The 22,044-nt window shown below is 55.9% G+C and overlaps 1 protein-coding gene across 1 annotated transcript in view; it reads right to left on the bottom strand.

The window, feature by feature from the left end:
- The window catches only part of FGD5 (FYVE, RhoGEF and PH domain containing 5), a 104,301-nt gene extending 91,192 nt beyond the window's left edge, over positions 1 to 13,109 (bottom strand). The window contains exons 1-2 of the mRNA XM_031470965.2: positions 12,987 to 13,109; positions 2,325 to 4,965 (exon numbers count right to left, since the gene is read on the bottom strand). Of these exons, the coding sequence (XP_031326825.2) occupies positions 2,325 to 4,965; positions 12,987 to 12,999 (2,654 nt within the window). The 5' untranslated portion in view covers positions 13,000 to 13,109. The remainder of the gene's footprint in view (positions 1 to 2,324; positions 4,966 to 12,986) is intronic.
- Between the last annotated feature and the right edge of the window lie 8,935 nt (positions 13,110 to 22,044).

Here is a 22,044-nt window from a genome sequence, read left to right as displayed (position 1 = left end):
GGACAAGCAGCAGCAGAAGGAAGGAACTGTCTCCCCACCCTCTCGTCCGTCCCGTCCAACCCCACGCACCCCAGGCACGTGTCTCAGATCAGCAGCACCCCTCTGCTTGACTCTCAAAGCCCCCATTCAGGCAAAGAGGCAGTGGGGCCCCACCCCCAGGGCAGATCCTCCTGCCTCTCAATCTGATGTGCCTGAAATCTTCCCTGCCCAGACGTGTTCCAGCCCAGAGCGGGGATCTCTCTCCCTCTGCTCCCATCTGTTTCACGCAGGAAAGCGGAAGAAAGCTTTGCTCACTGATTGATGTCCTAGAGGATGTGGTTCCTGCACAGGAGACTGATCCCAGTCAGTCTGGCCTTCAGTGAAATAAATTCAGAGTGAGGCAACAGTGCTTTTGAAATTTAGAGTCTGATGGTTCAGGATACTCAACCAAGGCCCCAGGCTGTAGCATCAAATGTGAGAGAATGAGGGGAAAGCACCCAGCACAGTGCCTGGCACACAGTAAGTGGCCAAGATATGGTAAACATGGGCATTTTCTTGGGTACTTTATTCCCTTAATATCACCTTAGTTTGGATGAAGGGAGCTTTTTGTGGTTTTTGGACAAAGTACAGATGAATGCAACAGGGCCTTTGTGTATGGCCAAGTAGACTTAGCACTACACAACCCCAGGGCACCATACATAGACTAAAGGTAAGTGTGACCCTGGGGTTGTGCAGTGCACAGCCTGCACAACCAGACCTGGCATCCCTTAGCATAACTCACCACAAATTCCTAACCAGGAGTCAGAAAACCTGAGTCTTAGCACTGATCTCTCCACTAAATTGCTGAGAGACCTTACACAAGTCTCTTTCCCTCTCTGTGCCTCAGTTTCCTCGTCTTAACAGAACCAAATGTCTGAAGTTCCTTTTCAGCTACAAAATTCCATGATTCTACAGGAGCAGATTTCAATTTCTGAAGGGCTGTCATACAGAAGAGGAAATGAGCTCACCTGCCTGGCTTGAGGGGGACGAGCCAGCATGAGTAGGGGGAGGGTTATCAGGGGGAGATGGCTTTTGACTCAGAAAGAAAAACTGGATCAGAGCACCTAGCGACTGACGAGGCAGCTCTGGGACATGGCGAGTTCCCTGTGGCTTGAGGAATTCAAGTACAGACTGGGTTAAGAGAGAGACTGATCAGAGGTGGGAGGTTGGACCTTACGCCCTTTGAGGTCCTTCCCAGCCTGGAGATTTCAGGGTTGCAAAGCATGGCTCTGTTCTCACTAGTGTTGGAGGCGTCAGCCAGGGCTGGGCCTTGTCAAACCCTGCTCGTAACTATCAGTGCAATGAACTTGTCTCCCAGCCACTCTCACCCTCTTAAAGCTCCAAATTAAACTGGGTGCTCCCAGCAGCACTGGTGTTTACCTTTGCTCTGGCAAACAAACCTAGAAAGAACCAATTAATAGCCTCACCCAGACTTGGGGCAGAGAGGAGATGGAGTCGGGGTGGGAAGCCATGTAAAAAATTCAGGCGAATAAAGCATACAAACACGTCTAGTGTCTGTACTCCAGGGACGGCTGATGCTAATTGCAAATCATTCTTGTCTATTCATTACCGCAGGTCCCCGGGGAACTTCTAGCAGCAACAGCTGTGGAGGACTGGGCTGAGCTACTGCGCACGAGGGGAACGAATCAGGGTTTTCTTTAAAATTGCCACCTTTCTGACTTTTCATTAATTCAGATCAGGCGCCCCCAAGGGTGTAAATGGCTGAGGTTGAATCGCAGTGCCTCTAAGTTGCATCCGCGATGTACAAGGAACAGCAAGATTTGGCAATTATCCACTTGGGACGATCAATAACTGCATTCAGTCAGTCTCAGGAAGGTGTGTCCGAAAGCCCCCGCTGTTGTCAATAATAGCAGTGTTTCATTCTGGCTTCCAAGGTGACTGAGCGGCCCCCCCCCAAAAAAAAAACCCAGCTTGGATGTACCTCTTAAAGACCTCTATTCAGAAATTTAGCTCAGGGCATCCTTAGCTCTTCAAGCAATTTAAATAAATTGTCTTTTCCAGTTCCCTTGAATAGAGTGTATATTTACACAATAAAACGGTATCAGTCTCAATTTAGGGTATTTTCCTGATGGTGAAAGAGATTTAGTTTGGCAAGATCCCAGAACCTTCTCCCTTGGTGACGTTCCCTGAGGCGAGCAGCAAAGCCATGCACCTAGGAGAGGAGAAATGCACCCCAAGTAACAGAAATACACACGCTCACACGTGTGCCGTATTCGGCACCTGAGAAGACACTTTCACACAGCTCAGACACTCCGATGACAAGGAAGGAAACGGAGTTCACGTACCTTTCTGCCTCCTGCTCTGCGCTCTGCTGTTTGCTCTCGAAGGCATTAAAGCTGCTCATGTCCACGTAGCCGTCATTCTCGTTCGCCGTGGACAGGGCTCTGCTCTGATCTTCGAACAGCTTCGTAAACGTCCCGGCCCTCGCGGGCCTCCGGGGCGGAATCTGGATATTCTCGTAGTCCGAGTTCATGGCTGGGATGTTCTCGTAGTCCGAGGTGTCGGCGTTGGGGAACGAGATGGAGCGCGGCTTGGTCAGGGGCAGGGGCAGAAAGGGAGGCCGGGAGCGGTCCTCGAAGGACTCCACCCTGGACACTGTCCTGCTGAAGGGGACACCCTTCCTCTTGCCGCTGTCCCTGCAGAAGATAAGGGAGGAGGGCGAGTCGCAAGCCCGCGCCTTGCCGGTCCGCACCTTGAGCTGGGGGGAGTTGCTGAGGCTCCTCCGGTCCAACTCCAGGAGCCGGGCCGGCCCGTGGTAGCTGGACTCCGAGGAGGACCTGGAAGAAGACACGTTGACGTCCACATGCACCTTGCTCTCCGTCTTCTTTTTAAAGGTCAGCGCCAGGAGCCGCTTGAAGGACGACTTCTTCTTCTTGGCGTGCCTGTCTGGGGGCTCGCTCTCCGCCAGGAGGGAGGGTGAGCTCTTCGTGATGGGCTTTTTGGTGATGCAGGCCAGGTCGAAAGGGGGTGGGATGTCGACCACGGAAGACGGCGTGGAGGTGCCACTGGACGGGAGGTGGCTCCGCTGGGAGAAGCTGCCGGAGGAGCCGATCACGCAGGGCAGAGAGAGGCTGTCGTCCTTGCCCCTGATCCTGCGGGCGTCTGAGCCGCATGCCTCGGGCTCCCGGTACAGGGGCACGGGAATCTCCCGGCCTTCCACGGAGAATGACCGAGGGTACAATGTGAAGGCTCTGGGCTTTGCTGGCAAGGCCCTGCTGACATCCAGGGGCTTCCCCTCCAGCGACAGGCCCATCTTCCTCACCTCCGTGATGGCACCTCCAACACTGACGGCTGACGAGCCAGCTTCTGGTCCCATTTCTTCCGGGACGGTTTCTGGGACGTAGCCAGCCACCTTCCCAGAGTGGGGCCTGGCCCTCGCGATGACGTTCTTCCTGTCAGTGGGGACCAGGCCACCCTCGGCATCAGAGCTCACGTCTTCCTTTGTGCCATTACCACTCAGGGCGTCTGAGGCAGCCTGGTCCTCAGGCATCTCCCCCTCCCCAGGGTCCATTCCGCACACCAGACCAACTCCCATCTCGTAGGGGTTGGTGAGTGCATCGTCCATGGCGTCCTCGTCCTCTGGCAGGACCACCACGTCAGGGACAGAGGGGCTGTCCCCGGCACCACCCTGCAGGGAGCCACGCCGGCCACATCCAGTCCCAGCCACGGGGTCCTGCCCCGCATGTTCCCCCTCCTGCGGCTCCTGCTCTGACTCTAAGCCCCTCGCCGACCTGGGAAAAGGAGAGTAGCTTTTACTGCAGAAGGAGGTGCTCTCGGTCGGGAAGAACTCGTAGGGACTCCCTGAGAGTGGAGTCACGAAGTCGTCCACACAGTCACTCTCGAAGGGAACGATCTGGCAGCTCTCCTCCGCCGGTTCTTCCTGCGTGGGCTCCTTGCCTTCTCGAGGGTCTTCTCCTGCCTCCTGGGAGACTGCTGTCAGATCTTCCAGGTCAGCTTCCTCATTCTGGTCTGGAGGCTCAGCCTGACCGTCCTGGCCACCACCGCCGGGGGCGTCCTCACACTCCTCCTGGGAGGGATCCAGGCTGTCTACGGCTGCCTCTGTCTCCGGGGCACCAGTGACCAATCCGTCGCTCTCCAGGGGTGTCTCGCCAGCATCTTCGGCGTCCCCCTCAGCGGGCCCGCCAGAGTCCACACCCTCATCCGACTCTGCATCGGTGCAGCCTTCCTCACCATCCTCCTCTGTCTCCTGGGGGTTCCCAGAGGGCCCGGGCTCGGGGCCACAAGCTGCTGGATCCTCCACGCCAAAGTGCATTCGAATGATGTCGCTCGGAAAGACGGCCTCCCCGTCCTGAGGGCTCCCGGCCTCCAGGACGTACTCGTGGTGTTCTTCCACTGGCTTCTCTTCCTCCTCACTCGTGCCCTGCTCCTCGGCCCCCGGGTTGCAGGCACAGTCCTCGGCCCCCTCGTTCTCAGGCGTGGGGGGCCCACCTTCATCACCCTCTCCACTTGGCTCTGCTTCAGCTGGGGCTGCCACGTCCTCTGTGGCTGCTGTCCCCTCCTGGTCACTCTCCTCGCCTCCCTCCTGGCCCTCCTCCCCGCTGGCCTCCGTGACAGCGTTCTCCACAGAGCCCCTGTCCCCGAGTCCATCTTCTCCCGGCGGAGCCCTGGGGACCACGATGTAATCGTCGGGGGTGGGCCGCGGCTCCTCGCAGAGGCCCCTGTCCACGCAGGGCAGCTTGCCGTTGCTGCACTGGCTCAAGCTGTTGATCATGTAGAAGCTGGCCCGCCACTCGCTGGGGGTGGCCAGCCTGGGCTTCGGGGCGATGGGGGGTTTCGGCCCCCTGGACATGGAGTTGGGGCTGTGAAGACTCTCCGGCCGGGGTGACGAGGGGAACTTGGGTGCCGTCACTGGCGTCAAGGGACTGGCAGCCTTCGGCTTGGGAGCAACAGGTGGCTTGGGTGAATCTAAAGCATAAGAATACAGAAAAGGAGAGAAAAAGCAGTCACCTTTATGTCCATTCAGTCTCCTACTGGCCAGCCCTCACGGGAACACTGAGATGGTTTCCCAAGCCATGAGGACCCCATGGACCCTGTTCTGTCACAGGTTTACGCCTCCAGCAGCATCTTTAAAACCTCTAGACTTTCCACTAAAGGTTCACCCTGTAAGCAAGGTGGACAGACCTCTCTTCTGCACACAGCCCAGCTAACAGAACCCCACCGAACGACGCCCTGCACTCCTCAAGTAAGTGTCCGCCTTGCTGTGCTAGTTCACTCGACAGCTGTGTGTTCAGGGCTTTCCGCGTGCCCGGCGCTGTGAGACGGCGCTGATGGAAACCGTCGCCAGCCCGGCTGCCCTCCCGGGGCCCACGTTCATTCTACCGTTAGTTCACTGGAAACCTACTGTCTGTACACATAGCACTGGGCATGTTAGGGTCTTCCAGGGCCAAGAAGAGTACTTACAATTGAATCAGGGAGATGAGACTAACAGGACAATTTGAGGACCGAGCCGCAGATCCTTGGAATATTATGACTCAATATCTCCCCCCATTATCTCCTGCCCTCAAAAAATGATACATCAAAGGTTTGGGATGGCAGCATGTGATTCTTCTGAGGGTCACCTCTGAATTCTGTATGTTTCAGGACTGGTGTCCAGCTAACTGCCCTGCATCCAAATTGCACAGGTGTCCAAATTTCGTGGGAGAAGTTATACGGTCTTTATCAGCGTGGATATTTGCAAGAGGCCTTGTCCCATGTGGACGCTGAGGATCTACGGACACGGCAGAATAGAAGACGTGCAGCCGCAGCTAGGGAAGCAGGAGTGGCCGTGGCAGGGGAGACCTCCTGCTTGGGGAAGGGGAAGTTTCAGCTCACTTTTGCAGGATGGGAGGGGCCTGGACAAGTGAAAGGGCCCACTTCCAAGTTTAGCATCTCTCCTGCCACAGCCCCCTGCCCTTCATCCAAGCCCCTCCACGCTGCGGGCAGAGTGAGGAACACAGACTTCCAGGAATGCAGCTCCATCCCGACACCTCCACTTCAGAAGCACTGCCCGCTCCCACGGCCCAGGATTAGGATAGACAAGTCTCCCCTCAGCCCAGTCCCATCTCCCAGTTCCATCCCCACTAAGCCTTGGGTGTGGTACAGAGCAGCCCCAGAGTGCCAGCCTGCTGTGACAGAAGGAAGACGGAGCAGAGGGCTGGGAGGTCCGTCAGCAAACTCCTCCCCCCCATGCACTTGACTCCCAGTTCAATCCTTGCAGATCCAACCCCAGCTATCTTGAGTTCAGGGCTGTCTGACAATATAATGTCAGCCACATTTACCATCACACACTTGATTTTACACTTTCTCACAGCCACATTAACAAGTTGGAAAAAAAAAAAAAAGAAACAGCTGAAATTAATGTTAACAATACTTTTTTTCAACCGAATGCATCCACAATGTTCTCATTTTTGGATATTATCATGTAATCAATGAATCATGTTTAGATCAGCAGGTAATCGATATACAAAATTTATTACCAAGACATTTGGCATTCTTTGTCGTACCAAGTCCTCGAAATCTAACATGTATTTCACACTTATGGCGCATGGCAATTCCGACTAGCCACACTTCAAGTGCTCAGCAGCCACACGAGGGTGACGGCTCTGGTGCCGGCCAGCACAGCGCTCGCTGGTTTTACCCTGTCTCCGTGGGACTGTCCAAGTGGCACCTCAACTTCAGTATGTCTGAGGCCAAAAGCAGTATCCTCTCCCCGAAACTGGCAAAGCTGTGTAAAATGCAGCTGGGGAGGCCCTAAAGGAAATAAAAAAGGGCCAGAACAGCAATAATATAGGGCTACAAAGTCCATTCCTGAAAAGGCCTGATTTCAGAGCCTCAGTTGTGTGCTGCACATAAATTGAATGAACTTAGTCATCTGGTTTCCCAGTGCACAGCTAATGAGGAGGGGTCTAGGGAGGCAGTGAGAGCAGGAACACTGCCTTTGTAAGATAGGGTAGCTGAGGGCAAGTAAGGGAGAGAAGGGGCACCGCTGTCAGGGATTTAAAGGCTAAAGCACCCACTGCCTCAGCCCCCTAACCCACACCCACATCTGTCCGCACCAACACCCAGGCCAGCCACTGACATCCAGAAAATAACCCAGAGTCTTCAAGATAAAAGAAGAGACTTTCCAACCCCTTATTTCCATAAGCAATCAAATATGTCCTCATTTAGAAAAACTTCTGTCCAATTTAGTTTTTAAAAAACCACAAATTTTGGAACTTAAACAGCTAAGCTTCAGCTCCCTGTCCACGTGGAGGAACAGAGTAATAAGCCTTTGGAGCCTGGTGATCTGAGTTCAGATACTGCCTTCGCCACGTATAAGCATTAAAGTCGAGCCTCAGATTCCTTGCCTGTAAAATGGGTACAATAGTAACACCTATTCTCAAGAGGCTGTTACAAAGATTAAAAGATAAGTAATATACTGAAAGTGCTTAGTAGCAGGACTTCGTGTAGGATCACTCAACAGTAGCTGCTGTGTAGCCGAGCTCCCCAACCCTACACCTTCCCCTGCTACAGGTCCCCGCTCTGCACTGATCCATAAAGTAATACTAGTGTCACGCACTCAACATCAGGTGTCAGGCATTCGCATGACACTGTTCTTCGGGGGTGGGGACTCTCATTTCTCATCCGTAACAGGTGGTGTTTCGCATGGGATCCAGGAGAACTGACGGAGGGTCAGATGGGCCATGAAAAATGACCGTCACCTGGGCTGCACCGCTCCCACCCCCACCCCATCCTTCATCCAATCAAGATATTGATCCATGGGCGCCGTCTCCTCGGAAAAGGTTACAGTGGGCGTCTGAGGCGTGATCCTGCAAGAAAATGCCTTCCCCAGAGGAGCCAGCGAGAGTGACGAGTACACAGAGTCCACGCCCTGCTCCCAGCTCTGGGGCTCCGCGCGTTTCACCCGCATCCTCTCTGAGATCAAAGGATGCCACGGTCAGAAAGGCCTTGCCTGATGCCTCACGGAGAGGTGAGGAGACTGAGGCACAGAGCAGGGGGGTGACCGGCCTGGATCACTCAGCGAGCTCCCAGCAGGGACCCGGCAGGACGGGGCTTTCTTGCTCCCTGGTGCAGTAACTTGAACCTCTTCCTTGAACCTCTGCCTTCACCCTTTTGCCACTGAGCATTTCTTCTCCAGCGGAGACTCAGGGCTCCCAGCTTCTGGTGAAGCAGAGGGGGGCAAATTGCAGAGGACTGAGGCCAGAGAGACCAGGGGCAGCTAACCATGTGAGAAAGTCACGTAAGGCTGCGTAAGAACGACTAACTGATCAGAAAGTGAATGACTGGCTTTCCTTTGCTCCCAACCAGTTTTCTTTCATCTAATTCCATTACATAGATATTTACTGAGCACCTAGTATGTGCCAGGCATTCATCTAGACTCTCTGGGTATCTTAACAAATAAAACAAAGAACTTACAGTCTAGTGGTGAGAGATAAGCAATAAAAAAGATTAAGTACGTCATGTATCATATGTTATCGTATCATATGATGATCATAAAGCCTATGGAGAAAGGTCAGGAGGCGGAGAGTTTTGCAATTTTAAATAGAGTGACCGGAATAAGCCACATGAGAGGACATCAGAGTGAAGACTTGAGAGAGAACTCACCTGCCGTGTCCAAGGAGGCCAGAGTGGCGGAAGGGAGAGAGGGAGCGAAGCGTGGAGCAGGAGGTGAGGCCAGAGGGGCCTCGGGGAGGGTGCAGATTACACCTGGCCTTGAGCAGAAGGACATGCACACTCCAGCTAATGTGATGAACTAAGCAGAAGTGGTGAGGATGGAAGCAGTGAGGAGGCGCTTGCAATAATCTGGGGAAGAGGAGGTGGAGGCTGGGACCAGGCTGGCAGCCGCGGAAGTGGTTAAAAAAAAAAAAAAAAGGTCAGATTCTGAATATGAAAGCAGAGCTGGTGGGATTTACCAACAGCTTGGATTTGGGGTATAAGAAAAAGAGAGAAGTCAAGGAGAACATGAAGGCTTTGAGCTGGAGCAACTGGAAAAGTTAAGTTGCCACCAACTGAATTGGGGAAGGCTGCAGGTGCCGGGGAAGGAAAACCAGAATTTCCTATCCCACACCTGGGAGGAGATGTCAAGCGGGCTCTTGGATGGAACAGTCTGGGTTCCCAGAGAGGTGGGGCTGGAGGCAGCCATCAGAGGGATGGACTAAGGCACCAGCCTGGTGAGGTCACCAAGTGAAGAGCGCGGGCAGAGACAAGAGGGCGGCCCAGAAGGGAGCCCCGGGGTCCCAAGGTTTTGGGAAGGAGCCACCAGAAGAGACTGAAGAGGGAGGAGAGAAGATGAAGTGAGTGTGAGAGCTTCCAGCCCTGCTCCCTCACTGCCTCCCTCCCAGAAAAGGAACCAGACAGCCACTCTGCCCTCAGTACTCAGTTAGCTGGTCTCAGACCAATCCTGCCTAGAGAAGACCCAGGGGAGAGAGACACCAGGGTGCACGCTGAAGGACAGGGAGGATTTTCATAATCCGAAAAGAGGCTGGGTGTTCCAGGCAGAGGGAACAGAATGTGCAGAGACCCAGAGGCAGTTAGATGCAAGCTCTCTGGGAGCTTGGTAGAGCCCAGTTTGGCTGAGCTTCAGAGTATGGCGGGGATGGGGGGATTACAGGATAAATCAGAGCAGGGGTTTCCTCCTCTGGGTGAAGCTTAACTTTCTGACTGTCCAGAACCCAGCATGGATGGAACTCCTGGACCCTCTGCTGCCTCCTGAGTCCCTCTGGGGGCTGCATGAACCTTCTCTCTTCTGTACCCAGAGGCTGGAGGTCACACCCTCCACACCCTGAGTTACCAACGCCCAGGACCTCCTGGCAATCTGCTGGGCCTGAGGATGACTCAAATGCAGAACACCCTTCCAGCCGAGATGCTAAGAGTTAACTGGGGGATGGGGAGTCACAGTGACAGGAGGAAGAGATTTTTAACAGCTCCTGGTGATAGAAATCATCCCCAGCCAGCCCCATGGTACCGGTTTATATTTTCCCTCTCTATTTTAATTAAATATCTGTCACTCACACAGTCATGCTGCGGCTCCCTTGTCAGCTATGCAGAGGTTAAATCAGGAGGGGCGCTGCGAGGAGCACTGGCCCGGGAGTCAGCAGCTCTGGTCTTCCCTCCTGCCTGGCTCTGCTGCTGACTGAAGGTGAGGCCTTGGGCCAGTCCCACCCCTCCTCAAGCCTCAGTCTGCACATCTGCAGAGTGAGGGGACCGCACCAAACAGTAAGTGCTTCCGCTCTGGCTGGCTGCAGCCTATGGCACTCACAGCTTTCCTGGCGATGTCACCTGACAGTCCCGTCTTTAGCCCCTGCGTCTGTTTCAACAGCAGTTCACTCCGCTCCCCCTGGAACTCTCATAACCATATGTTCCAAGAGTAATTATCTTCCAATTTCACCTTCCAATTGCATCTTAATTTAACTTTCATTCTGGGTGCCTGCTGGAACGTCCGAGCCAAGCCTGATCATTTCTAATTAGGTTGTTGTTAAGCTAGTCCGGTGACCCATGACCTGGAGGGCCCACAGCATGGGACAGAGTGGAAACCACATGGGCCCAGGGCTCAGACAGACCTGGACTCCAATGCCAGCTCTGCTGCACATCGGCTGTGTCGTCTTGGGCACATCACTCTGCCTCTCTGAGCCTTGGTTTCTTTCCGGTAATAAAATGGAAGAAATACCCCCTTTTTAAAATAAAGCTGTTGAGTCCAAGGGAAATAACAGGTCTAAGATACCTAATTAAGCCAAATTGCAAAGATTTCCTGTGAACCTACTATGTGTTAGGCACTGGATCAAAAAGCAGGCTCTCGGGCTGGACAGTCTGTTTCAGTCCTCTCTCTGCTCCTCGTTAAGTCAGTGACTATAAAAATCCCTGAAGCTTAGTTTTCCCACCTATAAAATGGGAACAGCAGAAGCATTCACCAGAAGGTTACTGTGAGAACTGAACTGCTACAAGTAAAACACTTAAAAGCAGCACCTGGTTCAGTATTAGCCGGTAATTTATTGGTCACTTACAACGTGCCAGACACTGTGTGAGGCACCTCACAAGCTCTGTTTAATTCAATCATGAGAACTCAATGACAGAGGTCTTATTATCTCCATTTTTCAGATGAAGAAACTGAGGCATAGAGAGGTTAAGTAACCTGCTTCAGAAGGTCACATAGCTAAGTGCATGGTGGTTCTGAGATTCGGTCCCACAGAGTCTGTAAACCACTACGTTACATGAGCAGGACACCCAGAGCACGCCACACAGAAATCATTCTGTGAGGCCTGTGATTGCCAACGGACTTAAAAAGTAACCAGGTTTATGCTGGAGGCAAATTACAGGATGGCTGAACCCAAGAGTGGTAACTGTTGGGACTTCCTGGGACCAAACCTGCCTCTCAGTGTATTCCAACTCACTCCATCCCCCAGATTCTCAGAGAAGGGAGGGCTTGCCCATGCCTCATGCAGGGAGACGTGGGAAAACTGGACCAGCTCTCACTATTGTTTCAGAGCGAGTTTTATTAGGAGTGTAGGAAAGAGCCAGCCTGCCTCTCTCCAGGCTGTGCTAGATGAGGCAGGAGGCGACCTTCTTCCTTGGAACCCTGCTCCAGCCTCTTCCACTCCCCAAAGGTGGCACCCCGTTCCCACCCCCACCCCACTATTCTGCGACCAAACTCATCCACTGGCCAGGTGTCCACATGCCCAGCAACACAGGGCCTGGACACAGGGAGGCGGCTGCCATAGTCCTAAGCCCCCAAGTGTCTCCTTTATCAGCTCAATGCAGCCAAACGTCTCCCATCTGCACCTCACTCCTAAGACAATGACTTTTTTCACTAAAAAGATTCTAAAAAGAAAAAGCCCACAACACACATACACACACTCAGGGCAGCAGGATATGGTTCCAAGACAGCCAAAATGGTGGCTTCCTGTTTCTTTAGGGATGTGTGTTTTGGAGTATGGCTTCGGACAAGGGTGTTGGTCGGGGAGGGAGCTGCCTTCTACTAAATTCTAAGAGAAAAATATTAAGAGTGATAATCGCTCCTTGGCAGGCAAATGAAGTTAGCTGGGACTGCAGACTTGCAAACTCGCCTCGAGGGAACTTTCTGCCCTACCCGTGGAGGAGTCACGAATCCCGAGAGCTGGGTTCCAGGCACAGCCCATCTCTGAGTCTCAGTTAATAAATCTGTTAAGTGGCACGCCTCTGGAGGGATCGCTATTTACTGTCAAACGCATTCTGGATTTCGCGGGACCCCTGACCTGGCAGAGTCAGATTTGCAGGGCAGAGAGACACGAGGGCTGGGAGGGAACGCCCGGAGTGCGGCTCGGCCTCGGTGTCCCCCAGGCGTTTGGTTCCCGGGGGCGGCCCAACGAGGGCTCCAGGCCAGGGCACGGTGGGGGGGGGGCGCTGCGGAGGGGTGTGATAATTTAGGGCTTTTCAGTTCCACCGGAGAGCGAGCTCCAAGTCTGGGGATCTAGGAGAGAGAAGGGAGCAAGGAACCTCTTAAGGGCGCGCCGCGGGGGAACTGAGGGACCAGGAACAGACTCCAGCGTGGGCAAGAGCTCGGACGGATCCTGTTGGCTACGAGGGGCCTCGGAGGGGCCAGCGAGGGCCAGGCAGGGACCCCTGAGGAGCAGGCGTGAGCGTTTCGGGGCGCGACCCAGCCGCCTTTGCGAAGGGAGCGCCCTGCGTGGCGAGCGGATCCTCAATGTGGGGACGGCGGTGGAGGGGGGATAAGGCCGTACGGGCCGGGGTGCGGCCTCGCCGGGGCTGAGGAGGCGTCCCTGCGGCCCCCGACGTCCGCAGCCTCCGGGGCCGGGGCACTCGGGACCCGCCCAGCCCTCGGCCGGCCGAGGCGGAGCCGGGCGGGGAGGTCGGGGGGCAGCTCGCTCCGGGCGCCCCGCGGGCTCCAACTTGAGCGCCGGGCCGGGAGCCCCTCGCGCGTCCCTCGGCGCCTGAGGCGGCGCGGAGCCTCCTACCTGCTCTGTTCATCTTCCAGCGCGCGGAGCCCGGGCCGCCCGTCGGTGCGTCCGTCCGTCCGAGCGCGAGTCGGCGCGCCGCCTCACTCCATGGCCGCCCCGCGGGGCCCGCACCCCCCAGCGCCCGCCCCGCCCCCAGCGCGCGCCGGACTCGGCTCGGCGCGCAGGGCCAGTGGGGGCGCGGGGCGCGAGCCTCCGGGGCTGGGCGGGGCCGGGAGCCGTGGGGGCGCGAGCGCGGGGCGCGCGGGGCGGCGCGAGCGTCGCGTCCACGCGGGACTCGGCGCGGCGCGGGCCTCCGGGGGCGGGGCCGGGGGGCGCGAGCGCGGCCGGGGGGCGGCGGCCGGGGCAGCCCGAGGCGTCGCGTCCGCTCCGGTTCCCGGCTCCGCGCGCGGCGCTCCGGTCGCCGCGCCTCTGCCAGTGTCGCCGCCGCGGCCGCTGCGCCTCCGCCCCCTCCTAGACGTTTCCTCCCGCTCCCGGAGAGGAAGGCTTTTTTTTTCCCCTTTCTGCTCTGTCAGGGATCGAGGGAGCCGAGGGGCGAGGCGCCCCCGCGCACATTTAAAGGGGCCGTGGCCGGGGGGAGCCCGGACGAGTATGGGGCGGAGGCAAGGGGGAGCCGGCGAGCTGGGCTCCTGAGGACTTCCCGGTCCCTTCGCCCAGCGGACCACCTATTACTTTATTTTCAACCTTGGGCTTTCATTCAGTTACGGGCCAGGCACCGTGCTGAGGGCAGAACAAGACAGCCCCAAATTCTTCCCACCTGGAAGTTAGATGGGAGGTTAGTGGAGACACAAGACAAATAAGCAATAAACATCATTTCAGTGTGATGAGGGCCTTGAGGGAGACAAACCAGTGTCGTGGGGCAGAGCAGTGGCTCTCAGCATGCCGACCAGCACGGTAACTGTTACAAATGCAGGTTCTCAGTACCCTCCCCAGACTTACGAATCAGAAATCCCGTGCTTAACAAACACTTCAGGCCCTTCTGATGCAAGCTAGTTTGAGAAACACTCAAGTAGAGAATGAGTGATCACGGAAGGCCTCCCTGAGGAGGTGACATTGAAAGAGAGACCCAGCGGATGGGGAGCCTTTCTTTGTTCACTCAGTGCACACCGGCCAGTGCCTCCTTGGGAACAGGCCTGGTGCTGGGTGACACAGATGACTCAGAACATGCCTTCACCCTTGAGCTCCCGTGGGATTGGCCACACAAGCACAGGCAGTTCTGCTTCTCCCAACAAGTGCTGGGATGGCGACGGGCATGCACAGGAGCTTGTGGCAATGCAGAGTGGAGAAGTTTCCAGCAAAGGAAAGGCCTTCCAGGTAGAGGGAATAGCGTGGGCAGAGGCTTAGAGGTGTGAAAGGCACCGCCTGTTGGAAGAGCCTCAGGGGTTTGGCAAAGCAGGGAAATAGAGGGTGGCAGCATCTCTGGGGCACAGAGGGGTCGGGGTGAGCGGTGCTTTGAGCGCCATACAGTCAGCCATTGACAGCTGGGGGCAGGACCACGTCTTCCATGGATAACTGGCAGCTACACTCGTGGAACATGTACTGTGTGCCTGGCGAGGTGCTAAGCTCTGGATGTGCCTGTTTACACATTTAAGCGTCACCACAACTTCATGAAGCTGGTATCAAAATTCTTCCCTCAGGAAACTGAGGAAACTGAGTTAAAAGGAGCTTTCCTGACTGTTCTTGCCCTGGTTGCTCCATGCCTGCCTATCCAGAGCCCAGCTCAAAGTGTGGCCTGTAGGGATGGGGTGCGCAGAGGTGTGGAGCTCAGCAGTAGGGCACGTGCTTAGCATGCACGAGATCCTGGGTTCAATCCCCAGTACTTCCATTAAAAATAATAATAAAATAAATTTAAAATGATTTTTAAAAATAAGTTATTTAAAAATAAAATTTTAAAAGGTGTGGCTTGGTCATTTGGTAGTTTAGTTGTGAGTCCACCGTGTGCCAGGGTGTAGGCCTTCCACAATTCCAGAGCTCTGTGGGAGGGGCGCGGGGCTGGGGTATCTGGATTCATGTTAGGCAATTCAGCCAGTGTCTCCACTATGTGGAAGTTGGGGGTGTACATGAAACACACCCCCTCACTACCATCACCATCCTTTCCTGTCCCCCAGATGGGGAAGAAAGGCCCAGAAATGACCCCTCGCCAGGGTGATGGCTCCAGGACAGGGGCTGTGTCTGCTCTGCTCACCCTGCAGCCCTGGCATCTAGTGTAGAACCCAGCACCTAGTAGGTCTTCAAAAATATATATGTTGTCCACAAAAATGAAGACCTAGGACAGAGATTCAAACAATTGTTTGGGATCACTTTGGTTTTCTGGGATTGAAGGTGGCAGAGGTGAGGATTTTTGTGACTTTGACCAGCTGTGCCAGGAGCTCGCGAGGAGGCAGAATTCCGAATGGACACGAGGCACTTCACAGCCTTGGCTGTCCTCCCTGAACCCAGACACCTCTGGTCCAGCCTCCGGGCCAGGCGGTCCCAGGTAACCAGATGTTCTTGCTGCGGAGATGAAACACCTCACTGCTCTGAGCGAGGCCTGTGGAGCAGCAGCAGCAACACCATCGCTCGGGCACTTCTAACAAACGCAGAGTCCCAGGCCCCACCCCAGACCTGCCAAGCTAGACTCGGCACGTTAGCAAGGCCTCCAGGTGATCTGCTTGCACGTTTGGAGAAACATTAGGAAACTCACCTCATTTCTTTTTGGCCAGATATGCTGCCAAGGTACGCAGAAGCAGAGAAAAGACAGCCCAGTCCCCCAGGTTCCCACTGGGGTGAGAACTCAACCCTCTGACCGCTGTCTCTTTATTCAGACATTATTGGAAGGCTGGTAAGTTTCTGGCTATCTGGGGGCTGGCAGCCAGCAGATGCAGATAATTAGGTGCTCACTAAAAATATATAATTTATAGGAAGGTCTGATGCGAAGTGTTTCATGAGCCAGTTGGTGCCTGACACACAGACGTTCAGTGCACGCAGACTGAAGACAGGGGTCAGTACATCTCAGTCAGGTAACGTGGAAAGGCTCTAAGGAGGGGAAGCTCTTCCCCGTCGTTGTGAAAAATCTCACATAGCGTTTCACACTCACCCAGCACTTCCATATGCCTAGCCAGGTTTGGAGGTTTGGTTTGGCTGTTTTCTTTTAATGCCCACAGTATGGAATGAGGCTATGAACACTTTCAGGCAAGGGCCTAGAGTGTACTTCAGTTTCTCCAAATTCAGGAATGAATCTGATCCTTTGAAAGGACCTTTTCATCTCTGAGCCTCCCCAGAGTCCTTAAGCCTGCAGCCTTTTGTGGAGAAATTTTTTTGCCTCTGGAACAGAAAATAGGTGGCAAAATTTGTGCTCCCCACACAGGCTCTTAATAAACTTTATGGATCCCTGCGTGGGAGTGGTAGCAAAGGTGATGGAGGTGATGAAGGAGGTAGGGAGGTGTTGGAGTGAAGGAGGGGCAGAAGCAGCTGTGGAAGCCGCGGTGAAGCTGGAAGGCGTGATGTAGTTGGCGGTGGAGGAGGGGGTGGAGTCAGTGGGACACCCGGGGGTGGTGGAGATGGGGCACTTGGGGGAGACCGTGGAGGTGGGGGCGGTGGCAGAGCTGATGGCAGAGAAGGTGGGAGGTGTTTGAATATGGGTACAAATGAGTGAGTGGACAAATCACTTCGATATTTGAGGCAAGAAAAAAAGTTTTAAAAATGGAGAACGTTCCTGGGAATTAGCAATAAAACCCAAATAACCTAAGACCCCCGAGGCAAGAGCTGGAGAGAGAGGCCCAGGTAATTCAATCAACGGCACTTACCCTTCCCCGCAGGGCCTGCGGAAAGAAGGGGGGGCAGGAAGAGACCTCAGTGCTTTGCTAAGACCCTGCCACGACTGTTGAATTTGGGATCCGAGGCTCAGCGCAAAGTCTGCTTAAAAAGGTCGTCACACCAGTGGCAGCTGGGAAAAACCCCAAGTCTGAACCTGTTCAGCTGGAACCACACGGTGGTGTGGAATGATGGGCTGTGAAGCTGAAATGCTGAGTCCTTTGTTCGCTTGGATGTGAAAGACCAGAGGGCTTTACAGACGGCTGGTGCTAACGCTGGCGGCTGGATTCACTTGGTCCCTGTAGAACGAGCCACAACCGCTCACTGAGTCTGGGGACGGCGGTACCCGCTACACAGCACCTGACCACGTGGGGGTGATGACCATCACTGCTCTGGTTTTGAGCTCTTTTCACACACCTGTTCTTCCCAAGAACCCTGTAAAGGGATGGTCATCACCCCACTTCACACATGGGAACACTGAGGCCCAGTCAGGGGAAGTGGCCTGCCCTTACAGTCCAGCCAGGAATCACACCCCGTTCACTCTGAAAACGTGCTCTGAGCTCTTAACCACCAAGCTACGTGGTTTTCTCTGCGATGGGCACAAAGTCTGCCAAGGTTTTCGTGGGGTAGGTGTTATGCTCAACAGATCAGGAAACTGTGGCCAGAGGGGAAAATAACTGGCCGGGGGGTCCTACGGTGAGTCAGGGGATGCCAGTGCTGGAACCCACACCTCCTGACATCCAGGGCCAAGTCGGAATCACGTGGAGCCTGAAACCTTGCACCTTCTCCTTGAATTTTGTTTTCCTGCAGGAGCCCAGCAGGGTGGGGGTGGGATACCTGCAAGGCAGATCCACAGCAGGAGTCGGGCCTCCTTGACCAGCCTCTCCCTCTTTCTTCCTTCCTATCTGCCTTGGATGGTCAGATTGGCCAGCAGCTCCCAGCTTCCCAGTGATGGCTGAGCTCACATCTGCAGGAACATGGGCAGGGGAGTCCGAAGGGGCCCACGCTGTTGCTCTGAGATGTCCATAGAAGAGCCAGGTGGGAGCCTCAGAGCCTGAGGCACGTGGTGGAAGGGCCTTGGAGGGTGCTGAGCTGCGGCCACAGTGACACTGGGGACAGTGATGAAGGCTGATGACTAGGGCCCCCTTTACATGCCACTTGTGATAATGTGATTGCATCAAGATCTCCACTTCACAGATGAGAAGACTGAGGCTCAGAGAGGTCAGAGACTTACTTAAGACTCTGAGCCGGTGGGGGAGTCTGTCTGTCCCCAAGGCCTGTGCTGTTGACATTATACCATATTTGTCCAAGGTCAGCCTGGCAGATCAGGACCAGAATCCTAGGTGCCCGGCCTTCTTTCCTCCCTCTCTCCCTGCCTCTCCCCACCCCCACTGCCGCCTCCTTCTTTCCTTCCATAAAAATGCAGAGTGCCTCCTCTGTGCCAGGCACTAGGCCAGGTACGGGTAAACAGGCCAGACGCACTCCATGCCTCCCTGAGCCCCAGGGCGGCTGCGGAAGCAGGACACCCAGTGGCAAATTACCCATCAGTTTGATGGGAGCACTAACAGGGGAACACAGACCTCCCGATCCCCCTCAGAAGCCTTTAGACCCTGCCGAGGGGTGACGGAATCAGAGCTGGCCACCGCCGGACCCTTTAAGACCTGAGGCCCCTCCCCACTGAAGCCCCGTCCTGCACACATGTGCACACACAATGCAGCGTAAAAAATCAGGACCCTCCAGGTAGACAAATGTCTCCTGTCTTGTTATGATCCTTAGGTCTCCTGGGTGAACCACCTCCCTGCACACAGCTTGGGTGACCTTGGATTGAAACCGCTGGAATCCAGCCCCCGTCCCCACCTGCCTGCAGCCTGGGCCAAGCGCGGCAGCAGCACCGAGCGTGGCCGTGCTCTCCAGAAGCAGAGAGCGCTCGGGCTCTGTGAGCCCCACTGCCACACCTCCCAGCCGTGCAGGGTCACGAGCCACACTGCCCTGGGTGTGCCCCGGGCGGGAGGGCACGTCCCAGCCTCAGTTTCCCCAGCCTAGCTAGTAGTATTTGCTGGGCACTTCTTTGGTGCGCTCGGTGAGTGTTCTGCATATGTTAGCTCACTCAATCCTCTCAATAAACCTATGGTGAAGGCAATGCTAATTACCCCATGTTGCAGGTGGGGCCACCGAGGCACAGAGAGGCCGAGGCATTCTCCCAGGGACACACAGCTGGTGAGCAGTGGGAGTTCCACCCTGGTTCTGGGCCGGCTTTCGTGCCCAGTTCAGCTCACTGCCTCCCGGGAGGGACATGATAAATAGTGTCTGCTCGTTAAGTGAGACATCTTCTCTAAAGCATTCAGGAGGGAGAGGAGGACACAGAGGGCACCCAAGAAGTGGTCATTGCCACTGACACATCTAGTACCTGGTGGTGTTCCGTCAACGTTACTGATGGGGTCCCCAGACCCCACAATCAGAGGGGGAGAGGGACAGGGCAGAGCACCTGTCCCTGGGATGGGTGCGAGTGGGCAAGGTGGGGTGCCCTCAGGAGCACGGGGTGGGGGAACAATCACGGTTTTGTTTCCTGAGATGGGGGCTCTTCCATAAACTAGGGCCCAAAGCCAGCCACCTTCGCACCCCAGCAGAGTCCCCCTGGATTTCCCAGTTTCCACAAGGAGCAGGTATGCCTTTTGTCTCCAGGGATAAAATGCATGTTATGAAAAAGGAAATGATCCTGGCTCCGCAGCCCCTTCGGCTGTTGACTCCCAGGTCCCCTGGATGGCTCACCCCACAACGCCGCGGCTGTGACATCTTCCACTTCAGGGCTTAGCTCCGCTTGAAAGTAACTGAGTTGCCTTCCTGGCTCCAGGAATGGGCAAATATCAGCCAGACACCTGCCAGGCTCCAAAGACTGGTTCAGTTCACGTATCTCCCACCCCAGCTCCCACCCTGCACACACCCGGGCCAGGCACCAGCAAGGAGGAGCCAGGTTCCACCAGTCACTGGCTGTGGCCCTGGGCAAGACGCTTCACTTCTCTGCACCTCAATTTTCTCCCCTGTAAAATGGGAACAATGAGACCCTTCCCTCGGGTTGTGGTGAGGATTAAAGGAATGTTAGCCCCCCTCTCTTCCCTTTCCTGTCCTTGAACTCACAGTTTGGTCCAAGAAAAGGGCTTGGGTCTGCTAACAATGACACAGTAGAGCTGAGGGCGACAGCAATGGACTGAACTGGGCTGAGGGACAGGAGGAGGGGCAGGGACATTGGGCTGGGCTTGAAAGGTCAAGTGACATTTTCCAGGTGGAGGAGTAGGGTGGCCATTCCAGGTGGGGATGCAGCCCGAGCAGCACCTGTGGGGCTGGAAGAGGAGGCAGGGTTGGGCCGAGGTGAGACGTGTGCTGTGGACAAGCTCTCCGAGGGCCGGCCAGAGTCTGGACTTTACCCTGTAGGTAGGTAATGGGGAGGGAGTGACAGGGTCAGACCTGTGGTAGCTGGAGAGGGAGGGGAGCCAGGGGACAAGCCTGCAGGTGGGATGACCCGAGGAGGCTGGGGCCGGGGCCTCAAGAGAGATTTGGGCCTAAATTCATGAATGTTCCAGACCCACAGTTGCAGGGGCTCAAATGCAAACTAGGACGGCTTCCAGGAGGAGCCAGGCTTTGCTCTGCACCCCAAAAAAATCACACCCAGCAGAGGGGAGCAGGAAAGGGCATGCCAGATGGTGCGGGAACTGGGGACCATGTGTCTGGTGGGTGGGTGGGGGGGTGCATTTAGGGGAAAGAGGCAGGCAGGGGCCTCAGGGGCCTTTGTCCAGCAGGCCTTTGACTTCCCAAGGAAGGGCTGAACCCTGGGGGAGGGGAGTCTGGAGCTGGGCAGGGCCACTCGGAGTTTTTATCACCACTGGGTGGGATCCAAGGTCTGTGGAGGAAGTGACCGCCCTCTTCCGGCCAGCCATTTTTTTTCCTTCTGCTGCCCCTTTGGCTTTTTCCCGAGGCTGCATTTCCACCACGGCCCCTGCTGGCCAGCTGGGCGTGGGCAAGGCTCCACCACACACCCAGCGGCCCGGGTGGCCCAGCCCTCGGCTTCCTGCCCCTCTTTGGGCAGGCTGATTGGAGGAAAACAGCCCTTGAGCCTTCTTCAAAACAGGAAACTGCTCTCCCTGCTTCCTGAAGGACAGGAACTGTCCCCACGGCAACCATGGGACAAAGAGGCCACGTTAACCCTCTGAGGTCGAGGCTGGCTGAGGCCCTCCTTGCCAGCCCCTCGTGGGTGTGGCGCCGCACAGGAGTCAGCCTCCAAGTCTCAGCGCTGTTCTGAGGGCAGGACAGGGCTGGGGTCTTACAGCCCTTGGACAGACGTCAACGTGGAGGTTAACTCAGAGGCGAAGGCTTGGCCGCACGGCGAGTCGAGTGCAGCGGGGCACACGGTGGGGTCCGGCCGTCTCCGTTGAAGTCTTGGCTCCTTGCTGGTTGTACCCTGGGCCGGTGGCTTACCCTTCCCAGCCTCAGTTTCTTCCCCTGTGAAATGGGCCTACGGCACAGGGCTGCTACGCATGTGTGCTGAGGTCCCCGACTTGTCCAACACCTACTACTTGTGAGCTGGTCTAGGTCCCCGTTTGCAGCAGTGACCACAACATTAACAGCAACCTTCTGCCTCGCAGGCTGAGCGCGTACTCGGAAGGCCGACGGCCAACAGGTCCACGTGTCTGTGCAGAAGGGAGACTTGCAGGGAATGACCGAAACTATGAGGGGGCAGGGGAGTGGAGTGTGGACGCTGGGGGACAAGGACACCTGGGCAGCATTCGGGCAGGGGGCAGCCGGGGAAGCCTGGAGGCGGGAAGGGCTGTGCTGTCGGGGACCAGCAAGGCGCAGGGGGCGGGCGAGTGAGGAGCAGGCAGTGGCGGCGCAGGCTGGTCATCAGAGCCTTTAGGTTTATCTGAGAGCACGGCGGAGCCAGGGAGGGTGAAGCAGGCAGGGCACTATGATTCACATTTTTAAAGATCTCCCTCTGGCTGAGGAGACAGCCAGAGTGACAGGGACTCTTAAAGGAGTGTTTCCTGGGGGACCTTGACCTTGGACCCCGGAGAGACCCGAGTCCTGTGGAGAGGCTGTCCATGGTGGTGTCAGGGGCGTGGCAGGGCAGGGGCCCGGACTTTTCCTGGACCGTCTACCAGGATACACCCTTCCACCCTCCCTCCCGCTCTCGACGCCCAAGGGCGACTGCAAGGATGCCGTGCAGGCAGCTCCTGCCCTGTGGCAGCAGCTAGTCTCCTCGCCACGGCCTCGGAGA

This window comes from Camelus dromedarius, chromosome 17 (genome assembly GCF_036321535.1).
Source record: "Camelus dromedarius isolate mCamDro1 chromosome 17, mCamDro1.pat, whole genome shotgun sequence".
Lineage (NCBI taxonomy): Eukaryota > Metazoa > Chordata > Mammalia > Artiodactyla > Camelidae > Camelus > Camelus dromedarius.
The sequence above is the reverse complement of the archived record's forward strand: the minus strand, read 5'-3'. Positions and strand labels throughout refer to the sequence as shown.